Source organism: Anser brachyrhynchus, assembly GCF_964034855.1.
Source record: "Anser brachyrhynchus genome assembly, chromosome: 1".
Lineage (NCBI taxonomy): Eukaryota > Metazoa > Chordata > Aves > Anseriformes > Anatidae > Anser > Anser brachyrhynchus.
The window spans coordinates 201,194,046-201,221,518 of NC_137694.1; the positions used below are offsets into that span (position 1 = coordinate 201,194,046).

Below are 27,473 nucleotides of genomic sequence, written 5' to 3' on the forward strand. Positions count from 1 at the left end.
CTTGATGCAAAATTTTGATTTATTATTATAGACAATGTGCAAGATACACATAAAATAGCAACATATCAACAGATGACTGAAAATAAATTGTCTTCCATAATTTCCATTAAGTCTGCAAATGTCTTTAAATGACAGAAATTGTTCAGATGATGAAAATGTTGTTATATACATATAAAGAAATACATACAATCTTCCACAGGTATTCATTCATTGTGAAATTCCCAGACTTGTGCAGTTCTTTAAAAATAAGATCAGGAAATAAAAGTAAACATTTTTAATCCAAATATGTACTTAAAAGAAGTAATGGAGAGACTGGAGTGCGTTTCTACCCCTGAGAAAGAGCCAGATAGATTTGTTCTATTTAGCCAATAATTTGGTACGAAAACCTGATCTCACCGAAGTCAACACCACTATGATTGCATCCTTAGCCTTAGTTTTAATTCTTCCTTGAGCATGACATTTTCACTTGCACAGAGAGACAGCATAAAGCTATTGCATCTCTTCAATCTGATTTAGACTTTACCACATCTCCATTTCCCTCTTCACTGAAATAGGATTTAGGAGTGGTCTTCACCCACGTACATAAGGACAAGTTTTCTTCTAATAGAGCTCTATTGTAAGAAAAAAATCTAGAATACAAGTATTTATTTTAATAAACACAAAATACAGTGCTTTTTAATAAAGATAAAATTAAGTATTTGAAAACATACCACATTTTCTACAAACAGACTTTGTCCCTAAGGCCCTGGTTTTGCATTCACTAGTTAGCTGTGCAGAACATAGGGTCTATGACTTTCTTCCTTCTTTTGCTTAATGTATCTATGTCTGCTGGTAGAAATACTTCTTAGTCTTTATAACTGAAATAACAACTTCCTCAAAGATGCGTAAATCTGTACAAAGTTGATATATTTTTCCTGAGTATACTTTCAAACCATGTTATAAGCTTATCACGTATATTGATGGTTAGTTATATTTTAAATTGCATTTATAATTTTTTCTTTGAATATAAATTGAAGGAAAATGGATTTTGAATTGTAATAAGTGAAGGGAGAAAAATAATTTAAGGCATTTTATGTAGGTAAATGGATACATTACAGTATGAAAAAATACTGTTACATAAAGAGGTTTCAGCATGGAAGAGCTGTATTTAGTCATCTAAATTAATTTAAATTTTATAATTTTTTTTGATTTCCAGGTCAAATCAAATACAATTATTTGGAGTAATGCCTAATATAAAAACTTACTTTAAGCGGCATGAGTTATTGTCCACATGTCAGCACTCATTAGGTAGCAGTATCTGTCACATTACATTTACATTTATTTTGTGGCCACCAGGCAGAGCAGGATCCCATTCAGGAAATGTCGTGGTGTAGAATCCACATGTAATAATTTAGAATTGTTTCAACAATATCCTATCATTTGTGAAGAAGGATCAAATTTTCAAGCACTTCTTTCTCTGAACAATTATTTGTATAAGCTTCGTTTAGGATAGTTGAGGAAATACCAGCATAAGATTCATAGAATCATAGAATCATAAAATGGTTTGGGTCAGAAGGGACCTTAAAGCCCATCCAGTTCCAAACCCCTGCCATGGGCAGGGATACCACAGACTAGATTAGATTGCCCAGGGCCTCATCCAACTTGGCCTTGAACAGCTCCAGGGATGGGGCATCCACAACTTCTCTGAGCAACCTGTTCCAGGGCTTCACCACCCTCTGAGGGAAGAATTTTCTCCTAATCACTAATCTAAATCACCCTTCTTTTAGTTTAAAACCATTCCCCCATGTCCTACCATTATCTGCCTAAGAAAAAAGTTGCTCTCCGTATTTTTATAAGTTCCCTTTAAGTACTGAAAAGCTGCTATGAGATTGCCCTGGAGTCTTCTCTTCTTCAAGCTGAAGTTACCTGACAAATTGTCATAGGTCCTAATTAATAACTTCTTGTAGTGGATTGTAGATCTCTAGACCTTTAATCTAGAGAAAATAGTTACATTTCTTTATATATCTATTCAGAGTTTGCATTACTCATTAGTCTACATTAGGTTACATTAGTTTAGACACCAAGGGTGGATTTTGTTCAAGATTACCTTTACATGTGAGGCAAGTATCTAAGTTGCAGTTATAATCAAAAGGATTTCCTCATTTGGCCACACACTGGAGTCTAGTGTCATCCAGGGTATCCTGCTTGGCATCCTGTTGCCATTCCAGATTATAATTTCCAGCATGTTGCAAATGTGTCAGGTATGTCAAAGTGCATCAGATGATATTAGTTGTATATTTTTAGGAAAAATAAATGGGGCAAAATGAAAATTAATTCTTCTCTAAAGGAAGAATTTTGCCTAAAGTATATGTTTAAGAAATCAAACACTTGTATTATATTCTCTCCCATAAAATAAACTACAGAAGATAAACAGTAAATACATTGAGATGGGGAATACAGTGTATGTAATTAAAACAAAGAAACAAACAAACAAAAAACTGTCAGGAAATGTTAATATTTGTGATCATACCAACATTCTTCTCTCCAATTCACAAGTTTGATTCAAAGATACAACTACTGCCACCAGTACATGCACAGAAATCTGATGTTTGGCTTACGCATGAAAATAGAGTATCTGTTTCACCCTTTCACAGAATCACAGAATGGTTGGGTTTGGAAGGGACCTCTGGGTTCATCTGGTCCAACCCTGGCTCAAGCAGGGACACCCAGAGCAGGCTGCCCAGCACCATGTCCAGGCAGCTTTTGAAGATCTTCAGCGAGGGAGATTCCACAACCTTTCTGGGGAACCTGTGCCTGTGCTCTGTCACCTGCACAGTAGAGAAATGCTTCCTGGTGGTCAGAGGGGAATCTCCTGTGTATCAGTTTGTGCCCATTGCCTCTTGTCCTGGCAATCGGCACCACTGAAAAGAGCCTGGCTCTGTTCAGTTAAAATAGTAAGGAGAATATTACTCTGCATCTTGGACAAGCTGGTATCCCTATAGACAAGTACCTTCACTGCACCTTGTAAGACCTGAATCCTGACCTTGGATAAACCACACAAAGCTCCTCCTGGAGAAAAAAATGCCTCATGTCTCGGAGCAGAATTCAGCTCTCAGAACTAAAACAGCTTGCACTCACTTGTTACTTTAATTTTGAAATGTATTTTCAATTGATATCCTGTATAAATTATGAGCTGAGAGCAATGTGCTTTATCAAGAAGACAATATTACAAAGTGCTATCCAAATGGAAAGCCCCCAAGCAAGCAAGAATGATGAGAACATTACAACTATATTATTGGAGATCTCCATGACAGACTCTTGCATTGACTATCACACACTTACAAAGTATCAGTTTTCATTTGGTCATTGTTATTTAAAGCAGGAGAAGGCTTGCTCTTCTGACCATCAGTTCCTCCTTTGGATGTGTCCTGGAAGAAAAGCCTTGGCATCCACAGTGACATTAAAATTCGTTTGTATTCATTTCGAAAATTCTGGTTAAGAAGTCCATATATTATTGCATTAAGGCAGCTGTTGAAATAGGCCATGAAGTAGCTTATAATGAATAACCATTCAGGAACTTTTGGTGCCATTTCCAAAGGATCAATGGCTACAGCCAGTCCTATGAAGTTCAGAGGTGCCCAGCAAAAGGCAAAAATCACAAAAACCACAAACATGGTAAGAAAGTTTCTGAAGTCACTTGGCTTCAGTCTCGGCTTTGTTTCTGACTTGACTCGTCTTCTAACTTGAAGCACTAAAACCCAAATTCGAAGGTAGCAGAAACTTACAACGGTGATAGGGACGATGAAATGAATTACCACAACAGCTATTGTATAGTAGGAGCTTGCAGTCTGAACAAATGTGCATGAATAGATGCGTGGATCATACTTTAAAGAGCCAACAAAAAAATTTGGTACAGTTGCAATTACTGTTAATATCCAGACTAAGGAGACGTAGAGCATTGTGTTCCAACAGCTATACACTTTGTCATAGGCAAAGCTATGACATATATAGCAATATCGGTTTATTGCAATTGCAGTGATGTTGAAAATAGAGCCTATTACACTTAGTCCCATCACAAAACCACTCACTTTACAGTGCATTTCACCCAAAGTCCATCCATTGTGGAAAATAGCTAAGAGCACCAGTGGGTATGGATACAAGGCCACAACCAGATCAGCCAAAGCCAAGCTCACCACAAATGCGTTACCTAGGGGAAAAAGAAAAATACATAGACATAAGTCTGTAAGCAAGCGTAGTTGTGAACAAGAAAAACATGTATTACTTTATTTTGGATATCTGCAATATTAAATTATTGATGATGTCAGCAAGCAGCAGCTATATAGCACCAATAGGTCTGTAGGGGAAATAATTTTGTCATTCTACTTAGACCACCACAGAAATAGCTACGGCAACAGGATGTTTCAGATCTTTCGGTGACTGGATTATACTCTCCTTTCTATTTCGATCTTCAATCACAGAATCACAGAATCGTCTAGGTTGGAAAAGACTTCCAAGATCACCTAGTCCAACCTCTGACCTAACACTAACAAGTCCTCCACTAAACCATATCACTAAGGGCTACATCTAAACGTCTTTTAAAGACCTCCAGGGATGGTGACTCCACCACCTCCCTGGGCAGCCCATTCCAATGCCTAACAACCCTTTCAGTAAAGAAGTTCTTCCTAATATCCAACCTAAACCTCCCCTGGCGCAACTTCAGCCCATTCCCCCTCGTCCTGTCACCAGGCACGTGGGAGAATAGACCAACCTCTACCTTGCTACAGCCTCCTTTAAGGTACCTATAGAGAGTAAGGTTGCCCCTGAGCCTCCTCTTCTCCAGGTTGAACAATCCCAGCTCCCTCAGCTGCTCCTCGTAAGCCTTGTTCTCCAGAACCCTCACCAGCTTCGTCACCCTTCTCTGGACTCTCTCGAGCACCTCCGTGTCCTTCTTGTAGCGAGGGGCCCAAAACTGAACACAGTACTCGAGGTGCGGCCTCACCAGAGCCGAGTACAGGGGGACAGTCTCTTCCCTAGACCTGCTGGCCAAACTGCTTCTTAAACAATAAACATAACCATCAACGAGCCATTACATAAGCACGTGCTGAGGTGCTTCAGTATCACTAACTTTGCAGCTGGATGGAAAAGGAGAAAAAGAAAAAGGTCTAAATTGCTGCAGGTAGGAAGGCTACTATGTTGTTCTAATCTATAACTGGAAAACTAACAGGCTTGACAGTTATCAAGGGCAAGGGTACATAAAGACGAGGCCTACAGGGATTAGAAGGATGCATTGTTTTAAGTATATCCTGAATTGCTACACAATAAACTGTAATAAAGAAATTTTCTGCATGAATGTCCTACCCTGCAGTTATTTTGCCGGTGGATTGACTAAGGAAAAGTGAATTGCCTTCATTACCTCCTGTAGAAAGGCATATTTAATTATATGCACATGGTAAAAATGTGCAATTACAAGAGAAAGAAAGTATTCAAATGCATAGAAGGAGCCTTCAGATCATTTTCTGCTGATTATGTTCAAAGAGATTTTAGTGATATGGTTGAAATTTACTGTCTCTCTTTAAATGGTGAGCTGTTAATCAGTTTGAAACTTCTGGATGCTGTACTTAAAGTAACTTTAATAAAACAGTGAGATATTAAACTATGTTCCTGAAAAATGAGGTTCTTACCATGGCAAGTAGTGTCCCCCTTGCTTTCTTGGAAAAATAGGAAATAACTCTCTAGGAACTTCCCAGGAGACAGAAAGGAGTGGTATGAACTTTAGATTCTTGGTAGCATTAAACATATTTCTGGTTCCCAAACTCACTTTTTTGCTTCAAATCCTTCACAGTATGAACTGAAGTGCAAAAGACACAACACCTTTTAAAACTGTGTGGGCAACACTATTTTTTGAAAAAGAGTAATTAGGTGATTAAACCTACAAATTCTGAGCTTTCTAGTCCTCATCAAACAAAATATTCTCCACACATTTAATTTTAAGCACATAAATACTGTTGTGGATAAGGAGGCCATTAGATGGGAGACAGAAAACGCAGAACCCGGTAGGATTGCTTTTTAAAAAATGGCAGAATTTCACTTGTATACTATTTTTTCCACTTGCTTGTGCATCTGTACATTGTTTAATCAAAATGAAAGAATAGGGAACCTTCTTTTCTCTCATACAGTTTAGGAAAGGGGTGAGCATCAGAATTTCCACACCAGATAGGGAGCTTAATGGAAAGCGGGATTATCAACGCATAGCCACAGAAACTCAGCTCATCTCAAGACAGGTGTACAGTTTTAGAAGTTTCCTTGTTATACATTTGGCAGCCTGTCTCTCACTCTCTTTATACTTCCAAGGCCACACGAGTGTTTTCACAGCTACAATTCACTGACATGGTAAATCCTAATTAGAGCTAATTTAGAGCAAAGCAAATATCTATTATTTTATGATATGTGAGGAAAGATTGAACAAACTAGAGAGAAAAATGAGGGGTAGATGATAACAAACTTCAAGTAAGTGAAAAAGGAAGGATGTAATATATTCCTGTGTCTGCAGTGAGCACGATCTTCATTTACAACAAAGACACCTCAGTCTAGACATGGACAAAAACATTTTAATGGCATGAAGAAGGCGGTGCTGGAACATCTTTCTTTATGCCTGCTGTTGGAAGTTGTAAGAAAAAGTTAAATAAACAGTTCTCAGTACTGGCCTACTGGCCCAGCTGACCCCTGTTTCGAGCACAGGAACGATGAAACATGACTTTGAAGGTCTTTTCTAGCCATATGAAAACTATGGTAAAATACAAAACTAACAAAGGAACAGGGGTATCTTCACCAGCATCTACTTACATCACAGCAACAAGGATTACTCTTACCCTTTTTTCTTACTGTATCTGACAGTAGAAAATAGAGAAGTCAGGAGAAACAAACTTTTCTTTTCTTTTCTGTTTTTTTACAAGAATGAGTGATTAAATGAATATATCAAATCTCTCAGGCCTCCTAGCATCAGCTAATAGTTAAAATATAACTATTCAGTCAAAATCAACTGAGCAGGCAGCTCCTTCAACCATATTTGGAAGGCAAGTGACTTTCCAAATTATGTATGTAGTTTAGAACTTCTTGAAAATTCCATCTAGCATGAATAGGGGCAGTTAGCAATGAACTTGTCAAAAATATAATATACCACTTTGCAACACAGAAGAAAGATATTGCAATATGTATAAAGACCTCAAGCAATTTGTCACTTTTACAGCTGTTTACAAGTTTGGTTGTTCTCACTGTGCACCACAAAGTAAGGTCCAAAGTTTTTTTTTTTTTTCCATGTGTCTGACTGCAGAATGAAGTTTAATATTATATTACTGAAATGAATAATCTACAAAAAAAAAGCTAATTCATAAAAAATATGTCATCATCATTTTGGGAAATTAAAGGTCTTAGAGGCTTTTAAAGTGCTTAGAGAAAGTAAATGTTCCTTGATATACCTAAGAAGCGGCATTTGGAATGACTTCAATGACATTGATAAGATAATCAGAGGAAACTTTTGGCTATCTCTCATAAAATAGAAACCACAGAATGCTCATCTCGTTGGAATGATTATCATTATTTGTTAATTTACCCAACAGATTAAGCTCCTAGATTTCAGTTTCATCAGATAGAAGATTATATTCATTTATAAGAAACACATTTGCTCACTGGAATGGAAAGACCACTTAATTACAAGAACTAGCTAGCAGAAGCCAAATATCTAGCCAGGGACTCAAAAAGACACATATTTGTACTGTTCTAAATGTTGATAGCTGACTTGTCCGGATGGTTTGTAATTGTCTTTGATTTCTAATTTCTAATTGAAAAATCTACTGGTGTTCTGTCCACCAGGTTATACAAATGCCATAGAGCTCCTTTCTCTCCTACTGGGGAACCTGGGACAATGTAGCAACAAATAGAAGCAGTAGGGACAGGCAAGACAGAAAGTGAATGAATGTCTGTAAGGTAGTGGCACATTTTTTGACACACCAAGGATCGATGACTACAGATACTTCTTCTATCCCTCCATTTTCATATCTAAGCACTTTTCCCCTGGGAAAACTCAGAATTACTCTTGCAGACTTCTTACTTCATTATGTCTTCATGTGGAATGTTATTGGGAAAGCTTTTTGTTTGGACCTAGGTCTTAAAAACCTCTATAATAACCAGCACTGTGTCTATAATTAGCCTTTTATACTGGCTGAGAGTGATATAAACCAGAGCTTTTTGTGATATTACCCTGACAGTTACCTAAAGGTATTTATCCATACTATAAAGAAGAACAGCAAGATCTTGACTTTAATGAAGTAAATAAGAGTTTCATCATTTTAACAAAAATCAGCCAATCATTCCTTGGCAAAGTTCACAGTAATAGATAGTCTCAAGAAAATGTTAGACTGACAGACTGTACAGGAATATCTCAAGTGCTAGCTCACTCTTCAACCCTCTTTTTTTTATTCATCTGCCAGACTCTCATAACGTGTCCTCAAAATAATCTAAAAAAGAGAGTTCTGGAAGGCTTCTGATAGCTTTCTAGTTGTGGTTGGTGTATAAAGATAGCATCTGGGCTCAGTTTGCAGACAGCCTTCTAGTCAAAGGCACAAGGTGTCACTTCAGGGATGTGTGGTTTAATCCACCTTTAAGTTACTTATATATAAACATTAAGCATATACAGTATTTTTTTCCACTGTTTTTTGAAATGGTCACAAAATACACAAGGTGTGTCTAATCTTTTATTTCATTCCTGTAATTCATTAAAGGTGAAAAATATATTTTACAGTCTCAATCACAGTTCCAAAGTTCTGCAAAAGATATTCCACTTGCATACAAAATCCCTCCTCAGTTGTGACATCACCTCTTTCTAACGAAGATCCTGATATGAGGCACGGTATGAAAGTTGCTGGTTGCTTACAATTTTTGTTTCTGACTACCAGAAATGGAAAAAAAATGTTATTTTGATAATGTTGAACTCAATGTTATTTCCTTCACTTAAATTATGTTGGTATAAATTATCTGCCTTTTAAGTATCCTTAATGACTGCTGAAGTTAATGGGAAAATTGCCATAGACTTAAAGGAGTCATTAATCAGACCATTAAAGATATAATAAATAAAGACCTCTTATTAACAAGAATGTGAATCATTGAAACATTTGGTCCATATAACAACAGCAATAGCAATAAAAAAGCAATTCCTAGAATTATGTTTGGATATAAAAGAAAAAAAATAAATCAAAGTCTAACCCCCTTTCATAGCTCCTACAAGTTTTAAAGGAGCAGATTTTACCATCAGACAAAGAGAAATAGCAGTGTGTTAATCCCAAGGCATGTCAGCCAGGATCCATTACAGCAAGTGGCTGATTTGATCCGTTGTTTGAGTCTAAACCGACATGGATGGAGATCAAAGAGGCTTATGCAAAAACCTGAAAAAAGCAAGCAGTCCTTCAGCCAAGATGACTGTCCCTCCTTAATCTCCCCTTGTCTGTATTAATAATAGAAACTATGTAGCTCTATTGCATGGAATTTCTCTTGTGGAGGGTCATCTTTTTAGGCCCAAGCCTAAATACCTTTTCCATGCCCCAATGTGGAAAGAAAAACATGACTGGAGGGACTGAAGAACTGGCACCACGTAAGTAGTCATAACTAAGGATTGGATAGATTTTTGTTTCTGTTTCCAGAGTGTCCCCAGTAAATTTGGATCAAACAGCATGCCAGAAGATGTTAGCTGCTCCTGGAAACAGGCTGATGCTTCTTACATCCCAGATGAAGGAAAAGAGAACAGGGACTGAGTGTTAACCCTACACCATGATTTCATTCTCTGTTGTTCATGGGATACTGCAGATACTAACAGCCCTGGACTGGCAAGTGCTAATCTGGGACATAACAAACCACAGAAGTCGGAGCATTACATAGTTAGTATCAAGCAAATTAAACTGGAACTTATAAACAGAATGTGGATGTCTCATCTTCCTCACTGATTTTTTTTCCCCTCTACTTTTGGCTTATTTGATTAGTATTTTTAAATGTATTTAAGCTCTCGCAGTATATTTTTAAAAGCATTTAAGCACCAGCCTCTTAAACTGTTTAAAATCACCTGTGTCAACTTTTTTTTTTTTTTTTTTCTCACCATCTATTAGGAAGAATAAATCTTAGAACCATAGAAACATTTAGGTTGGAAAAGATCTCCAAGATCACCAAGTCCAACCATCAACCCAACCTCACAAGTCCCACCACTAAACCACGTCCCTTAGTGCCACATCTACATATCTCTTAAACACCTCCAGGGATGGGGACTCCACCACTTCCCTAGGCAGCCTGTTCCAATGCCTAAACACCTTTTCCATGAATAAATTCTTCCTAATATCCAGCCTAAACCTCCCCTGGTGCAACTTGAAGTCATTGCCTTGCGTCCTATCACTTGTCACCCAAGAAAAGAAACCAACACCCTACTCACTGCAGCCTCCTTTCAGGTAGTTGTAGAGAGTGATTAGGTCTCCCTTCAGCCTTCTTTTCTACAGGTTAAACATCCCCAGTTCCCTCAGTCACTCCTCATAACTCTTGTTTTCTAGTCCTTTTACCAGCTTTGTTGCTTTTCTCTGCACACACTTAAGCAACTCAATATCTTTCTTGTAGTGAGGGGCCCAAATCCAAACACAGTACTCAAGATACATACAAGTACCCATGCCATGTACAAGGGGACAGTCACCTCCCCAGTCCTGCTGGCCACACTAGTTCTGATGCAGGCCAGGATGCCGTTGGCCTTCTGCCCACCTGAGCACACCACTGGCTCATGTTCAGTCGGCTGTCGACCAGCACAGCCAAGCCCTTTTCTGACAGGCAGCTTTCCAGCCTCTCTTCCCCAAGCCCATACCACTGCACGGGGTTATTGTGCCTCAGGAGCAGGACTCAGCGCTTACCCTTGTTGGATATCACACAACTGGGCTTGGACCATTGATTTAGCATACCCAGATCCTTCTGCAGAGCCTCCCTACACTCAAGCAAATCAACAGTGTTGGCTAACTTGGTATCATCCACAAACTTATGGAGGGTGCACTCAATTCCCTCATCCAGATCACTAATAAAAACGTTAAACAAAACTGTCTCCAATACTGAGCCCTTGGTAGCAACACTGGTGACCAGCTGCCAAGTGTACTGAACTCCATTCACAGTGACACTTTGAGCCTGGCCATTCAGCCAGATCATAACCCTGTGAACTGTATAACCCTGACTGCCCAATGCAGATGAAACTCCACACATATCAGTGGGAATGAAGGCAGCAGAAGTGGACACCAGCAGCAGGCAAAGTAGTAGATTAAGTCTTTCACAGACTGACATTTGAATTCCCTGTGACACTACAAGTCACTATGGTGATCTTTGATTTACTGACAAGTGATAATAGTGCAGTGTTCAACAATGTGTTACTAACAGAAGGTTTACCATAATGCTCCAATAAAGTGTCAGACAGGTTTTTATTTTCTTTGAATATGACTTTTTGAAAGCAGTGACGCACTCCTTTGTAGTTTTGTTTCATGATTTCAGACATTTGTGGGATATACTGCAGATCTAAATGTAATGGGAAGGGACAGGTGATAAGTTTTCACTACAACTGCAGTATTTTGGAGATTCTGGCAAAACAAACAAACAAACAAATAAAAAAACATAAACAGTGAATTGAGGCTGGAATAAAAAAACATAAACAGTGAATCGAGGCTGGACCTTTGACCTATAGAACGTTCAGCTTATTTCTTTTTAGGAAATGCATGTTCTCTGAAACTGTTTAAAACACTTGATGAGTTTGGAGCATTTGAGTTATTTTATGCTATGTGTAAGGGAATTTCTCTAACATTGCTAGGAGTACTATATGCAGAACAGAAGGAGAAAATTTACTGTAGGAGTTATCCTTTTCATGTGAAGCTACCTATGGGCTTTGAGAGAGCTTTCTTTTCAGAAGAAATTCAGGCTTAGATACCTTGAAAGTCAGAAGTCTGTGTTCCCCAGTAGTTTTCACAGAAAAGTTTGGAATCCAGACCAAATAGGGTTTAAACCCTAGTCATCCACTTTCTGGATGACGCTTTTTTCCAATCTGATTCCACGCTGTTATGCAGAAGATGAGAAAGGCACTCCTCATTTTTAGATAAATAAACACCTGACTTTATTTTATTTTAGTGAAGAATACTCTGCACGCTCCTTTTCAAACTGTGCGCCAATGTAAAGAATACAGGATTCAGAGGATTAGAAGCTCAGAATGTAAAAAGTAGTTTAAGATTGTAGGTTAGTGACCAGCAGACTGCTGGACTGGGACAGGCTGGTCTTGGCTCTACATTTGCAACTATGAGTTGAAGCTAGAAGCTACATTAGAAGGAGCTGAATTTTAGGCCAGTAAGATGTAGGTCTCAGTTGTCAACATGGTCGTGATGAAAAGAGGCACCTAAGTTGCACTGCTGATTAGTATGCCTTTGAGATCATGACTTTGGCATGCTTGGCAGCTACGTGTTAATATAATTTAAGTGAGCAACGCTTCAGTTTTTTCTGTGTGCCCAGACTTCTCCCTGTGGTTAAACATGGGATCACTAGTACCTGTTCTGAGTTTGCCATCTGCAGGTTCAAAAAAATGTTTATAATGCTGTGCTGTTAAAAACTTAGTAAGCGCTTGAGTTTTGTAACCTGTAGGTTTGTAATTTTGCTAATCTGTGCTTTCTCTGGTGTAGTTATTCAGAACAAGTAGGGACGGTGGTGACTCTCTATTGCCACCTACTGCACCAGAGCTAGCCAAACCAGAGACAAGAAATTGTACCCATTAACACTGAAAAAAATTTTTTTTTAAAATGTGTTTGTTCTTTCAGAGCAAAAATATGATCGCTACTCAGACAGTACATTTATGGGGTGACAAATATTTTTCTGAATTTCTGATACTTTCTGAGACTGAATGAACTTTCCTTTTTCTGAGAGAAAATGCGAAGCCAAAGATGCAAGACAGTCTCTTCTAGAGAATCAGCTATTACCTTAGTGGTTAGGACACTTCTATGGTAGAAGACCCTTTCTTTGTAAAAGGGCTTGAGACTATGTCTCCCATAGTCCCAAGAGAGTGCTCTACTCACCAGCCCAGCTGCTCTTCTGGTGTTAGCCTGCATGTCTCTCTCTAGGTTATAATCAAGAATTCCACCCTGGAACCATAACACACAGGTTATCGCTTATACTGTAGAGTGCTCTTTATCACTCTGTGTGAAAGCAAAAAAAAATTCTTATGATTTAACAGGTGGGAGACTGAGATGGACAGATGCAGGGACTCTCGCAAAACAGAACTTTGGAGGAACACTCAAGGTTCATGAGCCTTTTTCTTCTCTACTGGATAATACCACATATATTAGGCACACCTTGCAAAAAAATGTGTGCCTGTCCAGCACACTGCTCCAAAATGACACCACAGTGGGTTACAGGTACTGAGGAATGGGGTGACAGAAGAGTCAGAGCTATTAAGTAACGTTAGTAGGATTCAAAGCAGACAAAAGGAGTGGTTGCTGCAATAGGTAGTAAACCTGTGGAACTCCTTAACAGTGGAACTTGCAGATGCAGAAAGTTTACTTAAATTCAAGGGAAGGCTGGAAAAGTACTTGAAAGAGATATAAATTGAAGGTCACTGAACAGATAGAACATACTAGGTTCAGTAAATCCTCTGAGCTGCAAGGAATCACAAACTGAGAGCATAGGGGTGGAAGTATTATTATGGTTGTTTTGTTCTTATTTTTTCCCTGAGTATTTGGTTACATCTACAATTAAAGAAAATATATAAGGCTAGCTATGACCCTGGTCTGTATCAATAGCCCTGCTTTTATGATGAGAACACTAGGTTTCAGTGACACTATTCAGAAACACAGCTCCTTTTAAGCCTCCATGTTTTGCACATCTCAGTTGTATGGTGCAACATTCTCATTCAGATCCTTACCAGCCACTCCTCTACACAACCAGCCCATTTTTGTTGACAAAATATTTGAAGGGGCAATACCCTTTTTTGTATCTCATCCACCTGCAATTGAGCTGCATTTTGCAGTGATCATAGGGGTGAAGTTCCCTTACACAACTGCCCTCACACTGCAGTCAGGATCTTGCCTTCATTGTAGTCTGCGAAGGTGAAAGGCCTTTCTTGTTACCAAGAGAATGTCTCTATCTAGGGGTACAGTTGCTTTTCAGGTAGGGGATGAAGGGAAGCTTACCACTGTGGGCACCCGTGATAGGCCCAACTTAAAAACCTCCAGTTGCTGAGTGCAGTAACTGAACAACAACAAAAGAGTGGGTTTTTTTTTTTCACTAATACATGAAAGAAGTTGTGTTTCCTGCATCTGTAAGTACATATCAGCTTAATTTTCTTCACTTGAAGTAATCACAGCTGTTGGTTGCTTCAACTGAGGAAGAATAGGAAACCTACAGGAAGAACAGCAAGTACGAAAACTCATTTGCTGCTGACAGAGTCCAATATGGAAAGCTGTAAAACACTATGGTGCAATCTAGTCAGACCCTATAAATTGCTAGATAACCTATTTTTGTTAATAATGTACATTTTTTTTAGTCTTCCAACTCTATGTTGTATTTCATATACAAAAAGTGAAATGTGTAGCATTTTGTAGTGCATTATTTTGTTAAAAAAATAAAACAAACAAAAACCCTGAAGCCTAAAACCTGATTCAGATCAAGACTTTCTGTGGTAATTTCCACAAAGATTTAGTCAACTGCTCTGCGAGACTCCTAATAATGATCAGGTTGTATGGGACTTTGAGAAACCTGGTCTAGTGGAAAGTGTCCATGCCCATGGCAGGGTGGTGGAACTAGATGATTTTCAAGGTCCCTTCCAAACCAAACCATTCTAGGATTCTATAACTTGCAGTATGTGGCAGACACACAACCAGTAACAAACACATGCAAGCCAGTTACAGCTGCAAAAAGAAATCAAATCTAAACTAGTTATTGCTGCTACATATTTTAGGGGTTTCCAGACATGGTGGGGGATTCTAAGGCAATCTTGGAATTATTAAAAATGGTATCTGATACACCGCAGTCAATATGGTGTCTAGAAACATCTAATATTAGGATCATGCAGGTGGAAAAGTTCCCAACGCTTCTAACATTCTCTGGAGTCCCTTCATTATGATCTTGTTTTCCTATTTTTTTTAAAATCCCCATTTTTTTTTCTCTCCTGTTTCCTATTTTGCCAAGGAATAAAATCACAGAATCATAGAATCATTCAGGTTGGAAGAGACCTCTGAGATCATCTAGTCCAACCTTGAATAGATGACACTTGATTAAAAGAGCCATTATAAACCTTTCAGTAAGGAAAACTCTTACCCTTTTCATTCTTAGTTTTTAGAAGGCCTCATCATTGCACATGCATATGGAGTTGAATATCTTCAGAAGCTGTTGTCAGTCTGTTCCATCTGCTTCTTTTGGGAAAAAGGTCTTAAAGTAAAGTACACTGACATGATTCATCTTATAATGATACTCATAGGTTTGTAAACAACATTTAAACTGATGAGTAAATAAAATGCTTTTATAAAAAGTGATCATATATTCTCTTCTAAAGCATTGGGTGGTTCGTGTTTCAACTCATTTTAAACAAAGTGTGTAATGATCACTTCCTCAATTAAGGTCTTTCCTCTGAGACACTAAAAGTGTTGTAAAAAGACTGGGAATATACTCAGTTTGTTCTGAGCCCATGAGTCATGATATTGGTAAGCTAGTTAAATGAAGGGTGGTAGACATCAGCGTATAACCAGAGAATCACTGAAGTTGGAAGAGATCTCTGGAGATCATCTAGTCTGAGCCGCCTTCTCAAAGAAGTGTTCCTAGAGCAGGTTGTTGAGGGCTTTGTCCCGTCAGGTTTTCACTGTCCCCAGTCATGGATACTCAACAGGCTCTCTGGATAACCTGCTCCAATAAGGTACCTGCTCCAGGTAGGAGTAGGTATACAGCGCATTTACTGTTCTCACTAGGGAATAGGGGAAAGACGAAAAGACTTGACCCACTAAATAGCAGAGGACACCTAAGAATCTACCAGTTACTATATAGGTAGAAAAAAGACATACTAAAAAAGATAGAGTTCCTTGGTCAGAACAACAGGTCCTAGTGCAGATTAGAGCAGGTAGGACTTTGTTTTGACTGTGCTTCTTTCCTCACATTCCTTATGACAGCAAAATCCGAACAGTCTCTGTCTGGATATAATGGTCTGAGCCAAACAGAGAATCTGTACCAAGAAAAATTTACAGACCTGGGAGTCTGGGGGTGGGGTGTGGTGAGGGCTGCATAGAAAGAGGGAAAAAGCACCAGATCCAAGCTAAAAGACTTTTGAAAACCAATTCCCACTGGCTTGGGAAGGGCCAGAATTTCCCACCTCATCTAGATATTCAAATGCTAGGTTCAGCTTACCCAGTTTGCAGAACCCTTTCCGATATGCTACTTTGATCATCTTTGTGCACTGTGAACTTGCTGAGGGTACACTCTGCCTCATTTTCTAGGTCATTAATAAAGATATTAAAGAGTGAACCCCTGGGCACACCACTAGTGACTTGTCTCCAACTGGATTTTTTGCCAATGATCATGACCCTCTGGGTTCAGTCATTAAGCCAGTTTTCAATCCACCTCACTGTCCACTTATCTAACCCCAGCAAGTCTTAAGAATATGTTATCGAAGAATGTCAAAATCCTTACTAAAGTCAAGATAGACAACATCTAGCGCTCTCTCTTCATCCACCAAGCTGATCATGTATTTGTAGAAGGCTATGAGGGTTGGATAAGCATAATTAGGCACTTGTAAATCCAAGCTGGTTATTACCAATCATCTTCTTGTCCATCATATGTTTGGAAATGTTTTCCAGGATTAGTTAATTTACTATTCTTTACCTTAATGCTGAATCAAAAGTGTTACCTTCTTACAGCATCCTGTAATTTTATTGACTGCTTGTCTTCCAAGAATTAATTAAATCAAACTTTGCTTAGGTTATGATATAATTAACCTAAAAAATGACCTAAAAAACAACCTAAAAAAGAACAGGAAAATAATTAGAAATATCATGTATTCTCATAGGCTGATGCTACCCACAGATCTGTCTTGTAAATTATTATTACAAATAAAATTTCTGGAAGTGATATGGAAGCCATTTCAACTCTTCAAATAAGTTCTGTTGGCCTCAGTGGTACTGGCAGTGTTTGGGGGTAAAAGAGAATACACAGTTGCATTTCTTAGAGTTTCTGAAGCATTTCTCTCTCAATTCTTTGCAGATGATTTTTATTTACATTTCATGAAAGAAGCACAAAGAATCCAATAGTATAGCATTTTACTGAAAACAGAATGTATGATAAACTTTGATGGAGCTGCTACATATTGGATAGTGTAATTATCTGGTTTCTGTAGGAAGGCTTTGGAAAAAGTAATCTGCTTCAGAATATATACAAGTATTCCTTTGTAAGGAGATTGACATCTGGGTTTTGTGAATTCTAAGTCTGTGTATAATGGAGTTAAGCAATCTTGCATATAGCTGTAAAGTGGGGGCTACAGTTTCTGAACAGCTTGACATCCAACATTGGGAAATCTATTACATCATTTCATACTTATCCAGAAGTTGTGTACTGCTGACTCCTTGTGCAAACCTCTATATTTGATATGGTGGGTAACACATGCCATTCTTAGCTCTTGGCTGTGTGAGATGAAGTCCTCAAGCCAGAACCCAGAGTTGATAAGTCTCAATGAATGAGGCTAAAAACACCTGCAGTGATGAGTGGCTTTATTTCAGAGCAGCGTAGTAGTACATTTTACTACATCAGAACAGATTTGCTGAGATGCTTTTAAGAAAATATAGGAATTAACTATACCTGAGAATCTAAAAAGGATGGCCGTTTATTTTTAAAGGACAACATGGAAGAATGTACAAAGGTGTGTTAAAGTTGCATGCTGTTTTGCATTTGCAAACTCAGTCACAGGTGGTTTGTCTAAGTGGAGACAGAAATTCCAGTTTAGGTGCTGCGTGAAACTTTTCTTCTCTAACAATCCAAAGTTTGCACTCTGTGCATTCCAGTGGGTAACATCTGACTTCAAATGAATTTGCCGGAACACTCAATCTTCAACTTAGATTCCCAAGAGTGTTTCAGAACCACAAGTTGTAGTTCACGTAAATAACTCCCAGTTGGCACACAGTGATTACACCACCTATATATCTTGTCTGATCTTGAAGCGAAGCAACATGTCCTAATAGAACATTCTCTTATTTGTCAGTAGGAAAGCTGAATAGAGTTGGCTACTTATAAGAACATCCTAAAAAAGAGCCCTAAAGACTACATTGCTGATGAACCTCACCACAGGCAGGATCACAGTGTGAGTAGATTAAATAGCCACATTCTTTTTAAACTATGCAGATAACATTCAGTAAAGTAGATTATTTTTACTTTAATGAAAAGGACTGTCCAAGCTATGAGTCAGAAGGAAATAAAAATGCCTAGATTGATCAGATAACAATATTCATAGGTGATAACCATAAGGTCCTTTTCACTATTTGAACTCAAATTAAATATTGTGTATACTGATATAATTGGAAAAAAAATAATTGTTTTTAGTATGAGAGGACACTGAGAATTTCAGGCAGGCTTTAAGCAACCTTTGGGATATGAGGATGTCCTTTATAGGTCTCTGTCTTTTATACAGGGATATATTTTACTCTTTAATGTTAGCTCTGAATTTATACTTTGTTAACATAGTGATATTTACAAGGCCGATGTATTAAGCAGATATTTTTTCTTATTAGCTAGACCGCTAACTCCAGTGGCTGCATGTGATTTCCTGACAGCAGGTGTTGCCCTCACTGTGCAAATACAGCAGTCTAACAGAACAGATGAACAGATGTTGTTCTATAGCAGAAAGAATACGATGCCTGTGGAAGTGATGCAATATTGGTATAGACTTCATATGGGTATTTAAACACTGAAAATTAGCCCAGTTAAAGTCCATAAATAGTGGCTGAATAAAATTAGTATCTTTGTGAGAACTGGTATGTTTTTCTCTAAACATAGTATAAGCAGAATTTATTAGACAGTATAATTAAACATCTCTATAACTAATAAATAATTAAGAAAGAATCACAGCAGTCCAGATACCAGTGATCAATAACGCCATTCAATGAATGTGTTTAGGCTAACATCATCGCTTGTCATACCAAGACATGACTGTCCCATACTCAGCTGTAATGTCAGGAAAACATTGATTGATACAGCTCACTTGCTACCAGTATCGAGACCAGCAGGACTCCAGAGCTACCAAAGCAGCTACTCTTGTTAAAGAGCCCAATGGAGCTACACCCACAGTGATTTAGACATATTTTTGTTAGCTTTTGCTGGAAATTTGTTTCATGTCCCTATGAAGGTGGAAGTTTAAAGACCAGAGCAACCACTCAGACTGATTTTTAGGAAGATGTATGCTACCATAGCCTTTCTTCCTCTCCACAAAGGAGAAAAATGGTTTTATCAGCCCAGGATAATATAGCTGTTCTCATAGGTATTCTTGGGAACAAGGTAATGTATTTGACGCTCTAAATCTAGGTACCAGTATTTGCTTCTAAATGATAATTTAGAAGAAGCTAAAATCTGGAGCATATCTAAAGATAATGTTACTCAGAATAAGTCTGAGTTGGAGTAGGAGTAGGATTTACTCCTAGAGGCAGAGCACGGTTTGTCACTGATGTAATGAATTGACTATAGTCTCCCATAGCAACCTCAACATAATGGTTCAAGCCACCTGGTAAATATATGTCTCCTAAGAATACTTGAAAAATTATGGCCTTTTAAAATGAGCTGTGCTGGCTCTCTGTGAGTAGATTTGGTCTCTTAGCTCATTGGATAGTTGTGTCAAAGAGCACCATAAATCCTTGAAGATCTTCTGCTGGTCCATCCAAGAATAGAGCTTTCCTGCAGGGAGGTCACGCCTCATGCAGTCAGTGAGTCTTGAGAAGGAAAAGCCTGTCCAGAGTCCGGGAGAGAGCTGGCTGCACAGGGAGTGCTGCTAAGAGACATAGGAATTTGCATTCTCAGCTGCCAAGAGGTCTTTCTAACTTCTTAACCCTGAGGGTATGTTTGCACTGTATGTTTCAGGGAGATTAAAGCAAGCTTACTCATACTGAGCTGATATTTAAAAAAAAAAGAAAAAAAAAAAAAAGGCTGTGTGACTGTGTTAGAGCTGGATCTATGGAGAGCCTGGTTATGGTACTGCATGCAAAGCATCACGCTTACATCATCATTTGGCTTTCCTTCAGCTCAGAGTATGAGCAACGTAAACTTGTGCCAACTGAAATACACAGTGTAAATATATCCTTAGATTCTTCTCTTACAGGTTCAAGTAAACCCTTATACCTCTCCAGTCCAACTAAATGCTTATTATTCTGTTTCCTCTAAGGATAAGAACACCAATAGCTCCATTTACCCAGTAGAATAGAACTTGACATTTTTTCCTAAAATAGAATTATCTTGGAGTTGATCTTGGTGATATGTTTCCTATTCATTTATCAATAAATAGATCACTTTCTGTAGAGGATTAAAAAAAAAAAAAAGATTTGGAGCTGTCATCGAATATGGTATTGCCAGGTGCTTTGAACGAAGATACAAAGCACACTACAGTTGTACAATAACCTGCTTCAGATTAGAATTTTATCCCAATCCTTAGGTGCTAGAATTTGGTTTACACATTTTGTACTTTCTCTGTTGTTTTTGGTAGCGTTAGCTGCTTTAACTTTGAACACTCAAAATATCCAACAAAACTTCTTCTTAGTTATCTCTGTTAAAAACAAACAAACAACACACATTTGGATAAATAAGCTATTTAAGAAAGAGAAGTCAAGTATTTTGAGGAGCTTAGGGACTTGAATGTGAAGGAAGCTTCTTGGCGTTTCTTCATATTGAAGATACAAATAAATAAATATCTGGAACTTGCATCCAAAAGAAGGAAAAAAAAATATAAGGAAAAGTTCCATGTCTAGATGCAGGAAAAGTTTTCTCAGCAGAGATATCACGGGCAAGAAAAGAAGATAGATGGAACAGAAAAAGATTTCCACCAAAGAAAACTGCTAGAGAGAGTAATATGGATAAAGTGGGAACTGGCAAAAACCTAAACTGAATTGGCTTTGCAAAGACTTGTAGAACAAATAAAGTGCCCTCTCACCACATCATAAAAGGAAGGAGGACAGAGGACTTACTGGGGGAGGGGGAATCTGAACAGAGACTTAAAATCAACTCAGACCAGCTGCTGGTCTGAAGAGAAATTTTGCTACAGTTTATAAAAGGACAGTAATGGTGGGCTTCGGGACAAGGCATTCTGTTAGGTGAGGAATTATCATATCTGCAATAAAGCAAAAGTGTCTGCAGGTCAGAAAGATTGATTATACTTGATAGCAAGAATTTTTTCATGTCTGTTATCTCAGAGATGGTGTCATGGGCTCTGACAGGACAGAGCTACTTGTGGGATGTTTGAAGCAGGGCTGAATGTGCTCTCTTGTTCTTCTTCCTGGTCGGGAAGTGCTGATTTCTGCCAGCCTGTGGCAGAGAGCTTTGCTCTGCATGCACCCTGACAGCAGCTTTGCCATGGCTTCCCTGCAGCCGTGGTGCTCCCGCACTTTAGTGCCCATCTCCCCCTTCCTTCCTTGGTGCTGGTACACTTGCTGTTCCGTTTTGCATGAATGGTGCTTGCAATGAGTTGGGAAGACAATTATCAGGGAGTAATGAGAAAACTAAAATACTATTAATCCCTCTAGAAGATCCATTTGACGATCATATCCTATGTGGTAACACAGCACCTGAATTAGGTGGGGAATTAGCTGGAGAGAAAGAATGGATTGAGAAATCTTTGGGCTTTTTAATCTCACTTTAACTGCAGACAAGGCTATAGAAACATTTGGAAGGAAGAAACAAAGATGCAGGTAAAAGCAAATGGTATAAAATTCAATGTAAGTTTATACAAGGAGGCTCTACTTACTAACCTGATCATCTTTACTTAATAAAAGCTGGACTTTCTGTACCTGGAAAATTGCTCTAAACTGATCTAGCTTTGGAAGCATATTTGCTATGTTACCACACATTCTGCTGCTACCACTGCCTGGATAGCAATGAAAGAAAATTGTTGGACCAGAGGGAGATAACCTACATTGCACTAACTTTGATTCAGAAGGGTTAGGCCACAGAACACAGAGAGAACCAATGAATTTTTGTTCTAACACAAAGTTTGGACCCCACATTGCTATAGGGAATTGTCAAGATCTGTTGTTGGTTTTTTTTTTTTTTTCTTGAGGATTAAAAGAGTAGAAAGTGGATAGAGTATAATAGTATGGGGTACGAGGTCAGATAAGAAATAATGATTGTGGGGACTGAAAATGCATAAGAAAAAGAAGACCTGTATTAGCAAGTTACTGCACCAAGAAGAGCCATCTATGATATTATCACATAAAAGTGGTCTCAAGACATATCAGGTCTATTCTGTCCATTCAGGGAAGGACAGAACAGAATGGGATGTCAATATTATTTTGGTGAAAGTATTAGTGGTACTTCATCTTTGTTATTTTTATCGGTTCTGTCTTCTCTTGTTCAATAAAGATAAATTCAGCTTGTATAGGCAAATTGAAATGTATAAGACAATCAGGGAAATGACGAGTCTGTTTAATTAAAGGAAAATAAAAGCATTTGGCTAGTTTACTGTGGAAAAACAAAGGTTGAGAGGGAAATAGTTGCTTGTTTTCTATTAAGACGGCGTAAGAGTTCTCAATAGGGAGAGAAATTATATATCCAAGTTAAATGACAATTTTAGTTCTACAAATAAAGCCCACTATAAATTAGCAACTAATAAGCGAAAACTTAAAATTATATTAAAAAAAAGCTTGAACCACAGAATTATTATAATGCGATAAGATGATAAGAGAGCCTTATTTAAGTGTTGGGTTCAATGAACTTTTGTGAACATAGAAGTCATGTTCCCATGAATTCCTCAGTATAGAGTAGCCTCAAGGCTAGAGATCCTGAAATCTGAGAAAGAATGTGAAGGCTGGCTGACCACACACAGTCCCAGGGAAAAGAAGTCTACAAATCCAGGGTCCAAGAAGTCAGGAGTACAAAAGTTCTGCTTAGCATGGTCCTATCTGAAACCATTGTAAGTTGATTTCATTTCACCTAAAGGTAGATGTCTACACTGAAATAGTTTCTCTTGATTCTCTTTCTATTTAATGGAGAGAAATGAACAATATTGTGAGTTGAATCACGTTGTTCAAATGTAGATGTCCAAAAATAAGATGCCTGAACTGTGTACTAAAAATTCTGTTTCCTCTCCCCTGATTATAAGGTGATGCTAAAGGAAGAAGCTCAGAAACAGGTATCTCCACCGTAGTCTTCTAAAGTTACATAAGATAAATTCCTCCCCAGCAGACAGCTGTCCTCTATCCCATTGCACAGGAATAATAATAGGGAAGGCATACAGGAGGGAAAGAGAACTGACGTAGTCAAAGATATGAAGAATAACTGGAAACAGAATGTAACAGTGGATAAAACTATATTACAGACAGAAATGTGGAGTGAAGACTACAGAGAGGGAAACAGACAGGAAAAAGAGTACAAGACTCGGTTATATTACTAAACATTTTTATTTAGTATAAAGACAAGTACAAAATTACAATTCTGTATGCAAAAATGTTTCATTTCATGCAGATGTCTATGCATATGAGTACTGTGTCCATCTCTAACAGCCACATACACATGCAGTCATTATTTAATTAAACATGCAAATATAACTGTGTTCATATGGGTGGGAACAAAACTCCATTAATTATTTATTTTCTATCGTAAGAGCATCTTGCCATTGAAAAGATATCAGTCTTATTTCACTGTGTTAGTTATTATATATAGAAAGGAAAATAGTGGAGGAAGAGAGTAAAAAGGGTTGACACAATGCACTAGAAATATCACTTTCCACTAATGCATTCTTTGGCAGCGCACCAAGGTTAATAAATATTGGTTCCCAGGTCTGCACAATTCTGTGAAATTATATTGGTGAATGTGCCTAATTCTCACCTCACCGTTTTCTGCTGGCTTTAAGGCCAATGAAATACAAACGGTTTGCTCTATCGCCCTCCCACAGGAGATGCCTGGTCAGTTCCTACTTTCTGAATTGCATCCTATTAGGCTGTTCCCCCAGCCCATAATGTTCTATAGCTATGCTATACAATATATGCTACATGCATGTCCTGAAAGTCTTAAAATCATCTAGTGATTTTGAACTTGATACACCTTCAGGACACTTGACCATCCAGCAGTGACTGTTGCACAGGTGAACTTTAGCACTTGAAAAGTTTAGCACTTTAAAAGCTGTCTCCAATTAGGCATACTTAAATGAAGACACACAAAATCAATAGTCTCTTTTGAAAATTCAGTACACAACGTCAAATAGAAAGACAGGTTAATTTATTTCATCATTCTGATATACAAAGTTTTATTTAATTTTCTAATGTATTGGACCAAGTTACTTTCCCTCTAAAATTAGAAATGATAAAAGCACTACTTTATGTAAATTTGGTCACTTTTAGAGATCAGAAATTGCTCAGCCTCTCACAAGCAGGCTGGGTGCAGTTATGTAAGACAAGCATGTTGATTCATACCAATTATGCTGTGTGTTACTTAGAAAAGCCTGCACAAGTTCCCCCCTCCCCCTCCAAAAACATTGAAATGTGGGAAAGAGGCTTCCGTATGCTATGAAATGATCTTCCTGTTGTAAGGCTGGCAAAATTCCCACTGCTTAAGGAGTGAAGGAGCAATCTCTACAAACATCAGTCCTACCCATTCTCCATTTCTCACCTACTGAGCATAATACTTACCAACAGAAAGGGTAGCGGGTCATTTTATTTCACTCCATTCTTGTGTCCCATATTATATAACAGCATTAAAATAGATTAGCTTTTGACCATGTTTTGATTTTAAGAAGAGTGATGTATAATTAAATTGTTTGCAATTATCAGGTTTCTTTGGAAATCCTAGGAGAGAATAGTGTTGATAAGTCCTGGAAGTATGATAAAGCCCTGATTTGCTTTCTGAAGGGAAGGTTACTATTTGTACTACAGAAGTTGGCAGAGCTGCTTAATTTATTTCTTATAGAACATAGGCTTAATTGAAGTTCCATACTCTCATACCTATCCAAAAATCTCTGTCATTAACTTCTTCAAAGAGAATCAGGTGTTCATGGTGCCCCTCCTTGTTTCTGCAGTCATCCAGACCCTCTCTCTCCTCTCACACTCACTCCACTTGGCTTCACCTAGTCTCTCTCTGACAATGCTTCCTACAAGTCTAACCCCTTGTGTGTCATTTTCCCCCCACCATTTCATTTTCTCCCACATACCCTTCTCTTGCTAGCACTAACACATTGTTTCTCGTCTGCTCAGAAAGAAGCACCTCTAAGACCACCTGCGGGCCCATCTTCTTTCCTTGTCTGAGGCTAAGGGCTCCCAGGCATGGCCTTCGATTTCCACCACCTCTCCCTTCCCCCATCACTCCACCCACAGCCCTTAAAACAACTCTCTACCACTCTGCTCCCTCTTTATGAATTTCTCTCTGGAAAGATCTCTGAACATTTACCAAACTATCCTCTTTCAGCTTTATCCCCAAGACCCATCTCTCCCTGATGGCAAGCTAAAAACCGGCAGTTTATTTAAGGTATTTAACTTTATGAAGATTACACAGAAGGGATTCCCTGATGTTTTTCATGATACTTATCAAAGACAAAGAGATGGTCGTGATAGGGTAAGTGGCATCACATGAGGGATGCCCCCAGAAGCAGTTCAATTAGTATATATTTGAATTACATAAGAAGACCATGTCTATTTCAAGAGTCTTAGGATGCCATGGAACACGTTGATCAGTCTTGAACCTTATTGTCCCAGGTAAACACTCCCAGCCCAACCCTCCCTCTGCTGTCGGTTTGAATGAAGGAAACTACTCCAGAAGTCCCTCTTCTGCTCCCCCTCGTTTAATTAGGCACAAAGTTGAACAGATGTAATGCAGAGCCCCCGTGCACCTGACTTTCCTCAGGCAAGGTTGTGTCACCCAGACCTGCATGCCCATCACCAGGCAAGGTCTCCAGGACCTGAAGCAGCGAGCACACATCAGCTGCTTGGTGCAACAAGACCTTAGGCAGGGACAGGACTCTTTGTTAGGACACTGCACTTCGGGGGAAGCACCCTCACCCCACCAGCACCTGGCAGGTCGGTGAACCTAACAAGATAAGGTGGTGGAGGGCAAGGACAATCCAAGAATTTGCTACTATGTACAGAGTTTGGTCATCTGAGGCACGTGTAGCTAGCCCGGCAAGGATGGGAAGCAAAAAGTTCAGCAAATGAAACACACAGAGCCACATTTCAGAGCACGCACACACAAATTATAGACACGAGTGAGAAAAAAAACACTTTATTTCTGATTGTAGGGCATCGGGTGAGCAGCCGATAGAGGACGGTGCCCTGAGGAGCGCTGTGAGCTCGCACGGGCTCGGGCTGACACCTCACAGGCACGCTTTGTGCAACTTCTTTCTTCCTCCGATACTTTCGGGCACTCTTTGCTTCACTTCAGCTCCACAAAGACTACATAACGCCTCATTAAGAGGCGCTTAATGACCTGCAATCCCTCCTTAAGTGCCAGGGCATGGCACAGCTAGGCAGGGCTGAGCGCCGGCAGGACCCTGCACATATCAGCCCCAATATAGGGGGGTTTTGGGGGCCCCTGGGCTCCCGCTACCCCCTGCCGGGGGCTCGACCCCTTACCTGAGTTCCTGAGCTTGCGGTTCTTGAAGACGGAGACGATGACCAGCAGGTTGCCCAAGATGTCCACCACCGTGGTGAAGATCAGCACGCTGGAGAGAGCCGACACCACCCAGGCGGGCCGCGGGGAGCCCGCCGCATCCTCCTCCCGCTCGGCCGAGCCGAAGCGACCCCTCCCGCCCGGGTCGCAGCAGTTCCTCAGGGAGCCATTCTCCAGCATCGCCGCCCGGCGCGCAGCAACCCGCCCACCCCGCACCGCCCTCCCTCCGCTGACTGGGCGGGCGGCGGGGCGGCAAGGCTTTTAACGGCCGCGCCGCGCGCACGGCCCCGCCCCGCCCCGCCCCTCCCGGGACTCGGGGCAGGCGGGGGGCGGGCACTTGGCTGGGCCACGGCCCCGGCTGCTGAGGGAGGAGGGGGAGAGGAGACGGATACTGGGATGGGTCGCCCAGGGAGGTGGTGGAGTTACCATTTCTGGGGGTGTTTGAGGAAAGGTTGGACCAGATGATCTTAGAATCGCAGAATCGTTAGGGTTGGAAATGATCTGCAAGACCATCTGGTTCAACCATCCCCCTACCACCAATGTCACCCACTAAACCACGTCCCTAAGCACCACTTCCAACCTTTCCTTGAACACCCCCAGGGACGGTGACCCCACCACCTCCCTGGGCAACCCGTCCC

At 39.5% G+C, this 27,473-nt stretch overlaps 1 protein-coding gene across 1 annotated transcript; it reads right to left on the minus strand.

Moving 5' to 3' along the window:
• Positions 1-27,109, minus strand: MTNR1B (melatonin receptor 1B). The gene is made up of 2 exons (XM_080567613.1): positions 26,799-27,109; positions 1-4,186 (listed from the first exon to the last, which is right to left on the minus strand). Exons 1-2 carry the CDS (start codon positions 27,013-27,015, stop codon positions 3,318-3,320), a joined length of 1,086 nt encoding a protein of 361 aa, XP_080423739.1. The 5' UTR covers positions 27,016-27,109; the 3' UTR covers positions 1-3,317.
• Between the last annotated feature and the right edge of the window lie 364 nt (positions 27,110-27,473).